The 14,797-nt window shown below is 37.8% G+C and overlaps 1 protein-coding gene across 1 annotated transcript; it reads right to left on the minus strand.

Moving 5' to 3' along the window:
• Nucleotides 1-529: 529 nt before the first annotated feature.
• Nucleotides 530-8,431, minus strand: LOC147503502 (uncharacterized). The gene is made up of 4 exons (XM_086603964.1): nucleotides 8,308-8,431; nucleotides 7,138-7,697; nucleotides 1,130-1,204; nucleotides 530-780 (listed from the first exon to the last, which is right to left on the minus strand). The coding sequence occupies exons 1-4, from the start codon at nucleotides 8,372-8,374 to the stop codon at nucleotides 679-681; spliced, it is 804 nt and encodes a 267-aa protein (XP_086460090.1). The 5' UTR covers nucleotides 8,375-8,431; the 3' UTR covers nucleotides 530-678.
• Nucleotides 8,432-14,797: the final 6,366 nt, after the last annotated feature.

Below are 14,797 nucleotides of genomic sequence, written 5' to 3' on the forward strand. Positions count from 1 at the left end.
ACATCTAGGACTCAACATTCTTGCACGATATAATTGTAAGAGAATGCAGAAGTACCTAGCCAATGAACTGGTCTTGTCAACTAAAAGCTGTTAATGTCATACTTAGTGATATTGAAATCTCACCTTACTGTGAAACTTCATAAGCCTTAGTGCCTGGTGTGGTGGGAAGGAGAGGTCCTCTACTGCTACGCCAATTAGACTGGGGGCTAGGTGAACTATTAGCGAGCTGCCGGGAAGGAGAGGTCCTCTACTGCTACGCCAATTAGACTCGGGGTTAGGTGAACTATTAGCGAGCTGCCAACTCTGGGTACATCAAATTATAAGAAAACAAATTTGCAATTTTGAAACTGGTGTTCCTTTTCGCATAAACTTATTGCGTCTAGTCTTTAACCCTTTGCAACGTTATGCTGAAGGAAGACCGCCATTTACCAAATTGCTAATCTAAGGTCTCCTTCTTTGCTATAAAAATGAACACATAAATGGTATGCAACAACGCACTTTACTATGTATTTAAATTAAGATATTCTAATTTAGTAACGAAAAAATACATGCTTAGACACAATTAAAGCACTATTCATAAACACACCACACCAGACTCCTGACTAGTGGTTATTCTCTAGTTTTGTGTCCCCATACCAGTCTTATGAGGATCGATTATCTAATATCATCCATAAATAATTATAACTCAGATTCCAGTGGTAATGGCGCCGAGAAGGTCCTCTGAATTCCCTTCATCTGAAGCTCTTCTTCAATGTTCATCTGCACTACGTGCATAAGAGTCTACAAGGATATGGAAAGTCGATTAGCATATGACATGTATGTTCTAACTGAATATTACAATTTTAACAGAAGTATGATGACAGCATACATAAGAGCTTGCAGTTGCAGAACAATATAAAGCTTTGAGTCTTGGGTGTTGGGCTTCATGAAGAAGCCATTGGCATACTCTGGGAACAAGAATTCGATTAAGTAGTGAAGTACTTCCCTACACGCCTACTCACCACACTATCCAAACTGTAGAGCCTTTGTGTGAGATGGAATTATGGGAAGGTTCACTAAAGAGGCATAACTGCATAAAGAGGGGAGACAAAAAGAACAACAGTAGAGAGAAGGAAGAAATCATAGTTACCCGTAACACCCTGTTCAGAAACTCATTTTCGTCTTTGAGCCTCTGAATCTCTAGCTTTTGCTGAGCGTTGAATGCCTAAAAAATAAAAATATACAGCAAACAGTGAGCAACATTGATTCAAGGTACCGGTGTTACTGGTCCATGATTCCATGGACTGAATTATACAAGACTATGCAATGTAGATACCTCGCAGTACTTGTTCGTTAAGTGGGAGATTCAGTTTTAAATTTTCTTGTCTTGGTGGCTGCTCATGGTGCTTAAGTCCACCAAGATGCCCTTGTTCTTACTCAGATCAAGGTCATGAGGGTATGAATTTGTGGTTGCAGCAGCATTATCGTCATGGCCAATTATATAGTGAATCAGTTTTGTTATTTATGCTAGGAGATACATATGGTGGTTAGCTTGTTAGGTTAAAGGGATTGAGTGTGTAGAAGAAGAAGAAGAAAGGATGGACGCACAAGAAGGTAGGGTTTAGAGTATATTTACTCTAACCTACAATTCATATATTTATACTAGAGATGGAATAACCTAAATAGAAACAAGCTAAATAAGGTACGGTCTCACACTTATAGAATGTGTGAGACCGACACTACATACTTCAACACCCCTTTAAGCCGAGCATAGATATCGCCATGCCCAACTTTTGTTACCAATATAACTTCAACCGACGAATCAATCGGTTTGGTGAAGATATCATCTAACAGATCTCGAGAAGCCACATAAGGAGTACTTATCTCTTTTGTTTCAACCTTATGTCTGACATAATGACAATCTACCTCTATGTGCTTAGTTCTCTCATGAAATACTGGATTAGACGCGATATAAATGGTCACGATTGTCACAATGAAGAGGGATCGATAGTCGTACCTCGAAACCTAACTCATGTAGCGATTACTTAATCCACATTAACTCACGCGGTCCCTTGAGCCATAGCTCTATACTCACCCTCTCGGGCTTTGACACAACCGCTTTTGCTTTTACTCTTCCATGTCACCAAATTTCCACAAAGGAAAGTACAATATACCGGTGGTGGAACGCCTATCCGAACCGATCCCCGCATAATCGGCATCCGAATATCCAACAACATCAAAATTTCCATTAGAACGATAGACCAATCCACGACCGGAGAACCTTTCAAATACCTCGAATCACGAATAATAACACGGTAGTGAGGAATCCGTGGTGCATGCATATACTGAGATACTACACTGACTGCAAAGGAGATATCGGGGCGAGTAATAGTAGCATAGATCAGCTTTCCCACCAATCTACGGTATCCCTCAATATCGGCATACATCTCTCCAACATCCGACTGGAATTTGTCGTTCGAATCCATAGGAGTCTCTATTGGGCGAGCTCCTAAATTACCTGTCTCATTGAGCAGGTCTAATACATACTTTCTCTGTGAGAGATGAATTTCACCAGGGAACTTGGCAACTTCATTGCCTAAGAAATACTTCAGTTCTCCTAGATCTTTGGTCTGGAACTGTCTTGAGAGATTGACTTTAAGTCGATCAATACCCTATTTGTCAGACCCTGTGACAATGATATCATCAACATACACAACTAAGACAATAATCCCTTGCTGGGTCTTTTGGTAAAATACGGAATGATCATATTCACACCTAGTCATTCCATTATCCATCAAAACCTGACTAAACTTCGTAAACCAAGCTCTAGGAGATTGCTTGAGCCCATAAAGAGACTTCTTTAATCGACATACTTTCCCCCCTTGAGCAACCAAACCAGGAGGTTGAACCATATAGATTTCCTCCAGAAGATCGCCATGTAAAAAGGCATTCTTCACATCCAACTGAAACAGAGGGCAGTGATGATGAACAGCAAGAGAAATCACAATACGCACAGAGGCGAGCTTTGCAACCGGAGAAAACGTCTCGGAGTAATCAATATCATATGTCTGGGTAAAGACTTTTGCAACCAGACGAGCCTTTAAACGAGAAATAGTACCATCCGGATTATGCTTAATAGTGAAAACCCACTTACAAGCAACTGCTTTCTTCCCAGAAGGAAGATTTGTAAGAACCCAAGTGTCATTAGAATACAAGGCACTCAACTCCTCGTCCATTGCTTGCTTCCAGCCAGGATGAGATAGAGCATCCCTGTAGTTAGACGGGACAGAGACAGACAACAAGGACGTAGCAAAAGACTTGACAGATGGTGGTAAATGATCAGTGGAAACATACTTAGACATAGAATACTGAGCATACTTACTAGGAAAACGCATACTTGTAGGTGGACGTCAAGTTTTCGGAGGGCAATAGGAACATCGAGGTCAGATGGAATGGCAATAGGATCCACAGACATAGTGGGCAGAGGTCGGGGCAGTGGAGCAGTTGAACTTTCGGCCTCAACATCTGGAATGGCAACTGAAGGTACTGGGCGCGCCCGCGCTCCTGGAAGGCTATCAGTGGGCGCAGGTTGCACTACATCGCCTGGAACTCGACCATCAAGGGAGCGCAGGTCGTGCTCAGGAAGGCCAATAATGGGCACAGGGTGCGCTCCATCGCCTGGAACTAGACCATCAAGGGAACGCAGGTCGCGCTCTGTAAGGCCATATATGGGCGCAAGTCGCGCTCCTTCTTCACGAGCTCCCTCATTTTCACCAAGATCATATCCAGTAACACCAGATGGCATAACACAATCCTCAAATAGTTCAGAGGACATCTTCCCTTCTGAAGAGTAAAACGGGACATCTTCAAAAAAAGTAACATCAGCATAGACAAATGATTTGCGCAGATGAGGACTATAACACTTGTACCCTTTCTGTGTACGTGAATACCTAAGGAAAACACACTTAATAGCACGAGAGTCTAACTTATCACGACCCGGTTGAAGATTATGAACAAAGCAGACACAACCAAAAATCCGAGAGGGAAGATGGAAAGAAGGTTGACCAGGAAAAAGAACAGAGTGTGGTGTTTTTCCCCCTAATACTGAAGAGGGCATACAATTAATCAAGTATGTGGCAATAAGGACTGCCTCTGCCCAATAAAACTTTGGGAGATTTGTTTGAAACATTAAGCATTGGGCGACTTCAAGAATGGGTCTGTTCTTTCTCTCAGCAACCCCATTTTGTTGAGGTGTATCCACACAGGAGGTTTGATGTGTAATTCCATGGTCATCTAAAAAACTCTGGAATATTGTAGAGGTATAGTCTTTGGCATTATCAGTTCGAAAAACATGCATGTGTACAGAATACCGATTAGTAATCTCATCATAGAATTTTTGAAAAACAGAGAATACTTGAGAACGATTTTCCATAATATAGACCCAACAAACACGAGAAAAATCATCTATAAATGTAATAAAATACTTGGCTCCAAAAAGGCCAGTGGTTCTACAAGGACCCCAGACATCTGAATGGACTAACTGAAAAGGAGCACTAGAACACTTATTTAACCTATTTTTGTAAGTAGCACGACGATGTTTAGCTAACTCACAAACCTCACAACCTAAAGACTGAATACTAGAAGAAATACTGGGAACTAAACTTCGCAAACTAGCCAGAGGAAGATGACCAAGACGTCTATGCCACTGAACAGGAGAGACTAAGACTGTAAGAGCCTGCTTCTGGTGAGAATGCCCATAATCATCTTGAAAGTAATAGATGCCCCCGTGCTCATACCCCCCACCAACTAGTGTCTTTGTTTGTAGATCCTGAAACACAACATGAGTGGAAAAAAAACATGACATTACAGTGAAGAGATTGGGTGAGACGATGAACAGACAATAGATTAAAGGGGAAATTTCGAATAAGCAAGACTGAGACAAGTGATATATTACGAAGTTAACCAATAGTACCCGACCAAGAATACTAGCCTTAGCCCCATTTGCTAATGTGACATATGATGGTGTGTGAGTATACGCAAAGACTAGAAAACAACTAGGGATTACCGTCATATGATCGAAAGCTCCCCGAGTCAATAACCCAAGAGTTGTTACCACTTGTATGAAGACATGTTTTACCCGAATCGGCTAGGGTCGCATGGGGTAGTCGGACAAACTTCGATGAACCGAATATAGCTTGTATCCGCTTCATCGTATTGCAAAAGTCTTCTTGAACGCGTTGAAAATCAGTCACTTTCTTATAAACTACTGTGGCATTGTTGGCTTTGTGCAAAGGTGGGCGTCCTGTTATATCCCAACAAAAATCAGCACTATGATTTGTGCGCCCACAATGCTCACAAGGCTCAAAACTGCCAATACCACGACCACGGCCACTCCCTTGGGTACGACCACCCCCACGGCCACGACCACCTCTACCTCCTCTACTGCCATTACCACGACCAGAAGAGGGGTTGTTATTACTGCTTGGAGGGATCAATAAAGCCGCACTGTCATTGTGCCTTGGAGGAGGTGCGCGAATATCTGAGACAAACGCAGAGTAAGCCTCGGGGCATGCAGTAGGGAGCTTAGATTCAAACTTGAACTTGGGCTTTCACATTAGCAAACTCGGGACGTAGCCCAGATAGGAATTTGGAGACTCGAAATTCCTCTATTTGTTTCTTCAACTGATTTATGTCTGTAGTAAGTGGGTGATATATATTCAGTTCTTCCCACTTGCTACGAAGAGAATTGTAATATTCAGAGATAGACATATCTCCTTGAGTGAGATCAAAGATGTTCTCATACAACTGAAAGATACGAGAAGTATTCTGAGATTGAGAGTATGATTCTTGTAGATACTCCAAAATCTCCTTCGAGGTTTTAAAAAACCGCACAGTATTACAAACATCTTTCTCCATAGTATTACCGAATTCATCGGATTTTGAAACAACATCAGTCATTGTAAAGAGAAGAAAAACTCACTTGATGAAAAAGAATACGAAACTGCAAAACTGCGAGACATGTTATTTATGCTAGGAGATACATATGGTGGTTAGCTTGTTAGGTTAAAGGGATTGAGTGTGTAGAAGAAGAAGAAGAAAGGATGGACGCACAAGAAGGTACGGTTTAGAGTATATTTACTCTAACCTACAATTCATATATTTATACTAGAGATGGAATAACCTAAATAGCCCGCAACAAGCTAAATAAGGTATGGTCTCACACTTATAGAATGTGTGAGACCGACACTACATACTTCAACAAGTTTTATTTTCATGAGGTTGTTTCAGGGGGCTTAATGAATCGTTCTAATGTTATATTCTCCATTTCTAGAAAATATTTCATGATTTACCAGTTTAAAGTTGATCCTCGTGTTCTAGACATTCCTGAAGGCTGAGGCTCGCTCCTTTTTTCATGAAATCCTATACAGCAGTTTTTCCTTATTGCTAGTAGTGTTCGTTATTGGGCAAGAGTGAGACAATCAATAAGAACTTGCAATTGAAAAAGCAGTACGTAGCAAGTGAGTGAATATGAAGAAGGAAGTCTATCCAGAGTCTAGTATTGTACATGGTAGGTAATACACCTCTATGGAGTATAGAGTATAAGTATGGCGGAATCTGAAGCTCGTCTTGATTTTAATTGGAGTATGAAACGTTTAAGATCTTAAATCAGTTTCCTTTCTATACATGCAGCTCAATATTCTACCATCACTTGGAAGATCAGCCATGGTGTAGTCCGACTAAATTAGGTTCGTTGATTAGTTTCGCTGCAACTAGTTTCAAGGTTGTTCTGTTGTGTTGCTCCTCAGTCCGCGTTTAATGTCTTCTTCTTCTTTTTCTTTTTCCACACTCTTACAATCTGCTCTATGCCAAAAAGATAGAACGTACATCTGCTATTACTGAGCTACGAAAAGCCAGATCTGGAGTTGTACAATTTTAAATAAAGAAAGAACAAATCTTAAAGCATATCCCAATGATCGTAGCTTAGTATAAAATTGCTACTTGTTTAAGGTTTAACTAGCTAGGAGTTCAACTTAAAATTGGTTTTGTTTTGCTTGCCAATCAAGCTAAATTCTTGTGCATATAAACAGAGATAGTGTGTAATTTTTAGATGGTAAAAAGACAGAAAAAAACATAGAAAAATCTATGAAAGATACATACCAGTCTCCTAGCCCTAGATCTTGCAGCAGATTCACGATTCTTGATCATCCTTTTCTGTCTTCTTTCAGTCACATTTTGAGGCCTAGGAGCACGATTCCGAGTTCCAACACTAACATTTCTGTATGTTTGATGCCGAGGATAATATGGGTACATGCCTTCTCCATCATCCACACCATAGCTAACAGTTCTTCCAGCCTCTACTTCATTTTCCACGCCATTCAACTGAAATTGATATGGACCAAAACTTTCGCCGCCTCGGGTAAAACGTGGACTTCCATTACTGCCTAGTGAGAAACTAAAACCATTTTCTGCAATTCCGCCACTGACTTCCCAGTTTTCTGGACTTTCCCCAAGTGGAAGCAATTCAGGCTTCACTGGAATTGAATCGAACAACCGATTTTCAAAATCTTCTTCTCCTTGCATGTTCATGTCGAAAGTAGTTGGCATTCGGACATGCATAGGCTTAAGTTCTCCCTCTAAGGATTTGAACATTGGATCAAACATGCTGTCCATTTCTGAAGGAGTTGATGGGGCATCAGAGTGAAGATCCAAATCCATTCCTGGTATGTATGAGAAATAGTAATTAAACAAACAAGGAATTGACAACATACAAACACATTTAAGTTTTAGTTTATTAACCATATTTTGAAACAAAATTTGAGATCTATGAAGGCAAAATGTTGTAATTGTTGTTTGATATTTATGTGTCTTCAAAGAACTCGATCTTGAAGATTTTAATACGAGGTTAGAGTCTCAGATAGTTCATGAAAACTATGTCATTAAAGCTAGATTTCACTCTTCACAAGAGAGAGGCAAACCACAAACTAGACTAGTCTATAAGGACATGCATCATCATAGAACCAAATACATAAATCACGTACTAGCTTTAGTAGTTACGAAACAAAACTGAATACCAAATACAGCATTTCAAAGTTGTGACTTGATGTTGTTTAATTAGTCAAGGTTGAAGTGGAGGAATTGACTATCATATATGGTTCTCAAGATTTGTTGATGAGAATCCATATCATAGAAGTCTTGCGAAGAAAACAAGAGATGAATGATACTACAACTAAAGCTTTTCAAATCATGCAAGCGATCTAGCAGAGAGAGATACTGATTCTAAAAGAAATCAAACTTCAACAATGAGAATGAAAAAGAGAGAGAGAGGACCTTCATTTCCGTGCTCTGAGCCAGAGGAACTCATGACTGATTTCATAAAGAAATTCAACATAAACATGCAGGAGTTATATTCACGTTACTTTCTGTCAATTTTGTTGTTTATATCATTGAAGCATAGACATGTGTGTTTGTGAGATAGGGAGATTTAGAAGTATAAGGGGAATTCACAACAGATGGTGAGGACTGCTTCAGTAGTTGAGATTGAGTATTTCTCTTGTTGCATGCATTAAAACGTTCTAACTCTTAATTTGTCCGAGGACCACTTTATGATTATGATTATTATTATTATTATTGAATGTATAGGAATTTTTTTAATTACAATAGTATTCTTGAAAGTGGAAAAAAAAAATTTGGAGATGCGAGGTATCAATCCTCGTCCTTTCGCAAGCGATTGTGATACTTTATGATTTGAGCTACACCCCCAATTAAAAATAAAATTAATAAATAACCTATGTTTCCAAAATCAATTCTATTTTTTGCATTATTGAAAAGTTCACATACGATTTCTCACTAATAATTATTTGTAAGACAAAAAAGAGGAACCTAAGCAAATAATTGTTTTGTGTCTAAATATATGTAGAATGGCTGACGTATTTGTATTGATTTTCTCTTTAATGTTCTTTTTTCTGAGTCGTGCTATACGGACTTACTTTTTAGACCTACTATTGCAACTCACTATTTGGATAACGTTGGTTTGCATTGCAATACACGCTGACACGTATCTCTATGCAAATCAATGATTATGACTTTTGACAGTACACATCAGTAGTAGGTATGTTCAAATAGTAGGTCAAATAAGTGAGTCGGGATAACACTGTTTTTTTCTTTATTTTGTTTTGGGAAAGATAATGAAAGTCCTATTTTATTTATAATTACATTGAACTTCCTAAATTGGCCTATAAATTTACGGGCATCAGTATGTTAGCTGGTCTTAAAGAATATATGAACTAATTATTGAATATATATATATTATACGGTTGGCTATAGTGACACTTTAATCTCACACCTCTCCTGAATCGTCCGATCTAATCTAACTCTCAAAAGATCTAACACTCCAAATTTCAAGCAACAAAGTGGGGGTAAAAATGTCTTTTATGTCTCATCTTCTCAAAACAAAAAAAAAAAAAAAAAAAAAAACCAGATTTGGATCAATTCGAGAATAATATTTAAGAGGATCAACAACTCGAGAATAATGACAGTTACATTATAAAACCAAATTGTGACGAATTTGGCAAGCAGATAACTCATTTCGAAACCCAAGTATACAAACTTTCCAAAATCAGTTGAAGGATTATTAAAGTAAGATCAGTAATCGAGTTGCATCTGGTGTAATAGCTGTGTATGAGGGCATTACGGTTTCGAAAAATTGCATCTGGTGAAGCATGAAGCATGAGTATCGAGTTGCGTCTGGTGTTAGAAAAGCACGTGCACGCTTTTCTAACATCCATCCAGAGCGCGCACGCGCTCATGCTTCACCAGACAGAGAGTTGCCTTCTTTAGTGAATCGAGTAATATAATCCAGATGCAGAGCATGGATATTATATATTGTAAGAACATGGTAGACTTCCGACTCACCTTTTTCTTGTTCTTTAAAATGGATATTTATATGTTTTTTTTTTCATCTTTAAAATGGTGAATTGATGATGCTGGAACCATCTCAGCATCTGTTGAGGAAATTATTGCAAACTTGACAAAAACTATTCGTTGGCCATCTCAAATTGTTGCCTTCCGATTATCTGGTGGCAACTTCTTCAAATATTCAGATCTAAATTTGCTGGAGAAGAAGCTACGAAATCTAATTTTGGATTTGAGAAGAAGCTACGAAATGACGTGAATACTCCCATGTGAAATATTTTGAAATTTCAAAATTTCGCATTTTTTAGAAGAATTAGATATGATCATCTTAGATTAGATCTCACGGACAAGGAAGGGTATGAGATAAGGGTGGCAAAATAAGGGTGTCACTATAGCCTAACCGTGTATATATATATATATATATGAACTAAGATGTGCTATAAGTGAGAAAAAAATGGAGACTGAAAATATTAATTACACTAGTATTTCTGAAAGTGCTAGAACCTGAAAAGTTCTAGGTAGTGCTCAAATTGGAGAAATAATAAAAGGAAAAAAAATGGAGATGCAAGGTATCGGATCATCGTCCATTCGCAAAGCGATTGTGATGCTCAATTCTTTGAGCTACATCCCCAATTGAACAATAAAATTTATAAATAATTCATGTTTCCAAAATCAATTATATTTTTTTGTACCATTATTGAAAAGTTCACATACGGTTTCTCACTACTAATTATTTCAAATAATTATTTGAAAGACAAAAAAGAGGGACAAAAACAAATGATTGCTTTGTATTGATATTTCTCATTTACTTTTTTTTCTTTTTTTTTGGAAAAGAAGTCCTATTTTCTTTATATTTACATTGAATTTCCTAAATTGGCCTAGAAATTTATGGGTATGTCAATGGAGACTGTATGTTGTTCTGTAATTACGTTAGTGTTCCTAAAAAGCTTTGGGTATGTAGTATGTTTGTTGGTTTTAAATCATATATATGAATTTAGGCGTGCTCAAATTAGAGAAAAAAATAATAATAAAAAATTGAGGTATCAATCTGCGATTGTGAGAGCATCATCAACGCGTTGCTATTTTTGATTTTCAATGTGACAGTTGACAATGTTTATAGCAATTTTAATCACCAACGCGTTGTCAAATTATCGTTTCTATTATAAGAATTGTCAAAACTGGAGTCAAATTGGTTAAGAAAATAGAAATGGTGTGCACGGAAAACTTGACCCGTCCCAAGAGTGGGGCGGGACTACTTTTAGTCGTCAAATTTTTTTTGTTTTTTTTTATTAAAAAATTCAAACAGTTCGATTTTGTACCTTTGGGCTTTATTAACATTGGGCTTTTTCACTGTTGGGCCTGAACGATTTTAGAAGATTTACAAAAATTATACTGTTGGGCTTTTGTACCGTTGGGTTGGGCCTGAACGATTTGAGAAGATTTGCAAAAATTGTACCGTGTCGCTTTTGTACCGTTGGGCCTGAACATGTATTTGGGTGGTATTAGATTATGTTTTAGCGTACTAATTTATTTAAATTTTATGTTGTAATCTATTTTTATTGTTTACGTGTATGTTTTTCTTTAAATAAAATTGTATTTTGTTTTAATGAAAGTATATTTTCTTGAAAAAATGTGTTTGTTTATAAGTTGAAATTAAAAACAAATCAACTCAACTAGAAATGAAAAACATTACAACTTAATTTGAAATAAAAACACAAAACATCTTATAAAATTCTACGGACTTAAAACACATGCAAAACAATTAAAGACAATACACTAGGGAATTAAACAAAATACAAATATTACATTGAAGGATTGCATTGATCGCACAAGCCACACCTAGGGCAGAAATCTACTGCTTTCTTGCAAAAATGACATACAGGTATGTCAACCTTTTTTGAATGATAGATGTTGATATTTGAGGGACAATCATCAACATCACACTTTAGAAGTTTGTCTTCCAATGTTCCATCATCATTGATAGTTATGACCACTATCATCATGCCGTTGCATTCGGGGTTTTGGGCATTTGATGTTAATGTATGGACATGAAGTAAGCGAATGACCAACTTCCTTACACCACCGACAAATCTCAAGTGTAGAAATGTGGACAATATTTGATCCGCCCATATTGGTAGTTGAAGTTGAGAAAGATTAGAGAATGAAAATGAGAAGTGAAGTGAGGAATGAAAATGACTTTGAATATATATGCAAAGGCCCAACGGATAGAAATATATCCGTTGGGAATAAATGCCAACGGATATAAATTGATCCCCCCTTGGGAATAATGCCAACGGATATAAATTGATTGGAAGAATAATAAATTGAGGCCCATGGGCTTATTAGTCACGTTCACATGGGCTTGATTGTTCACATGAGAATTTCTTTGTCTACATAATAAAAAGCATGTATAGATTCTAAGTAATAATTAACGTAATGTCTTGAATTTAAATTAACGTAATGTAATAATTAATTTAATGCATAAAAAAAATTGGACATAGCCTCCTTTGTTTAATCAACATAATTCATATACCTAAACCTGTTAAGATTCTCAAAAACCTGTTCAAACCCTAAAAAATAACAACAACCAACAACCAACAACAAAAACAATGACATAACTAAATTATTACAAAATAGTGCAATATAACACTATGGAGCACTTGACTGCTCTGGCCACTCCCTCTCCGTTTTCGCCCTCTCTTATTAGGAGCACTGTTTTGTTGCATGATATCAGTAGCAATTCTCTGAAACATCAACACAATGCAATTAAAATATAAAATTGAATATATATTAAAAAAAAATGAAAATGTAAAACATATAATAAAATTACCAAGGCTTCCAATTCGTTTGTCATCTCAGCCATCCTACGCTCAGCGTTTGCTCTTTGCTTTCGTTCTTCGTCTAAATAGCCATAATATCTTTTGAGTGTGCTCAATTAAACTAGCTCGAAGCCCCGGTTGATTTGCCTTTCATCCGTTTCCTGCATTGTGTCAATATTGTATATAAGTTAAATATACATAGTGTGTTTAAATTAACATAATGAAATATAAATATACCTCATTAAAACTGTTGTAGATCGGCACAAGCACCGGACGCCCAAGTGAAATGTGGTCTCCATTCCCCGAGAACTAACAACGCGGTATGACCATGGGTCATATGGATCACTAGGTGGGGTGTATAACCATGATATACTCGGATGTTCTTGTGGAACTTGCGGGTTCTGGGAATTGGGCGTCTCGCCTAAAACTCGACTAGTTCGCGACATCCATGTTTGCACCTCTATACATGGACCCATGAGATAGGCTTCCCTAGAAAACTTTCCGCCAATAAGTCTCATAATCAAGACTGGAGTTCACATCAACATAATCTGTAAAACACGACCACGCACTCTCAACGCGATACCGTTCAATCAAATTCTCTAAAACATCCATGGCACGCATATCTGTGGGTGGGGGAGCAGGAATATATGTATATCCAATGGTTTGCATAGTCACCCTATCTCCAAGGAACCAAGCACGTATATCAGGGGCTTGCAATATGAATCTTTTTAACGACATTAGAGTACTATGCTGACAGATATGCATATTCTCAAATTGAGAATCTTGCCACGGACTCCAAACAATAGATTTCATACTTTTCGTCTCTATTTGGATCCTAGCAGCTTGAAGATCATTATGGACCTCATCTTTTAATCTAGCATGACCAAAAACAGCCCATCCCTGAGGGCGAGGCCATAAGTCCTTAACCCAATCCTCTTTCAGTATAGGGTTTAAGCAAGCCAAATACTCATACCACCAGTACTGAAATAATCAAATGAAAGTGTATCTAATTAATTTAAATTATATAATATTTAACTAACAAAATAAAAACTTATATCTTAAAAGTTAAATCCTATTGAATTACCTGTAGTATCCAAGTAATTCCGTTGCATTGCTTCCCCATTTGATTTGTTTGTACAAACAAATCAAGCCCTGTATATAAATGTGCCATGAAAGCACCTCCCCAATCAAAATCTTCCAAGCTATCAAGGTCTACCAAAGATGCTAACCAACCAGCCCGAACCCCAGATTTTCCTGTTGTAAAACCAACTTGGCCCAAAAAATATAACAAAAATATCCTGATAAACTCATCCTCCTCCGCAGAGTTTGGGTCCAAATATAGGGCGTCAACTTCATGTTCTAAACAATATTCAATACTCAATCGGTGCATGAATTTTTATCTGATGTACAGGTTCAAAATGTATCTGCCATCCATATTCTCTGAAACAAGTCTACCTTCAACATCAAACAACGAAGGCAGTAGAGTCTTCAACCTTTCAAAATCATCTTCGATACTTGAATCAAACAAAACTGGCTTCTTCTCGCCCACACTTAAACCCGTTAGCATTGTAAAGTCAAGTGGTGTGATACCAATCTCACCACATGGAAGGTGAAAAGTGTGCGTGGTGTGCCACCATCGTTCCGCCAATGCAAATATCAGTGGACGATCAGTTCGAATGCTCGTACACGATATCAATGGACCAAAAGGTGTTCCCAAAATTCGAGCTCTTACGTGCTCCATTTCCTCCCCTCTTTCCACTAGATGACTCCGAAAGTCTTTAATACTTTCGGCATTAGCGATCTCCATCTCGTCGAACTCATTTTCTATACGTTGAGGCATTTAATCAAACAGTTAGTATACGTTAAATTTTAAACACGATTTTAAATCAAAATCAATTGAACAACGTTCATAAACTCATACTTACTCCGTCAGTGTTATATAAACACGAAACATGCATGTCTGGATCGGGAGCCAATGTCGGATGATCAACAATACTCAATCTCTGTGGAAAATTGAAATCATTTTCCGGTACGAGTTCACTCTCATTTTCCGGAGGATTTGAACTCCCCGAGCCACGCATAATAGT

This window comes from Coptis chinensis, chromosome 4, assembly GCF_015680905.1.
Source record: "Coptis chinensis isolate HL-2020 chromosome 4, ASM1568090v1, whole genome shotgun sequence".
NCBI lineage: Eukaryota > Viridiplantae > Streptophyta > Magnoliopsida > Ranunculales > Ranunculaceae > Coptis > Coptis chinensis.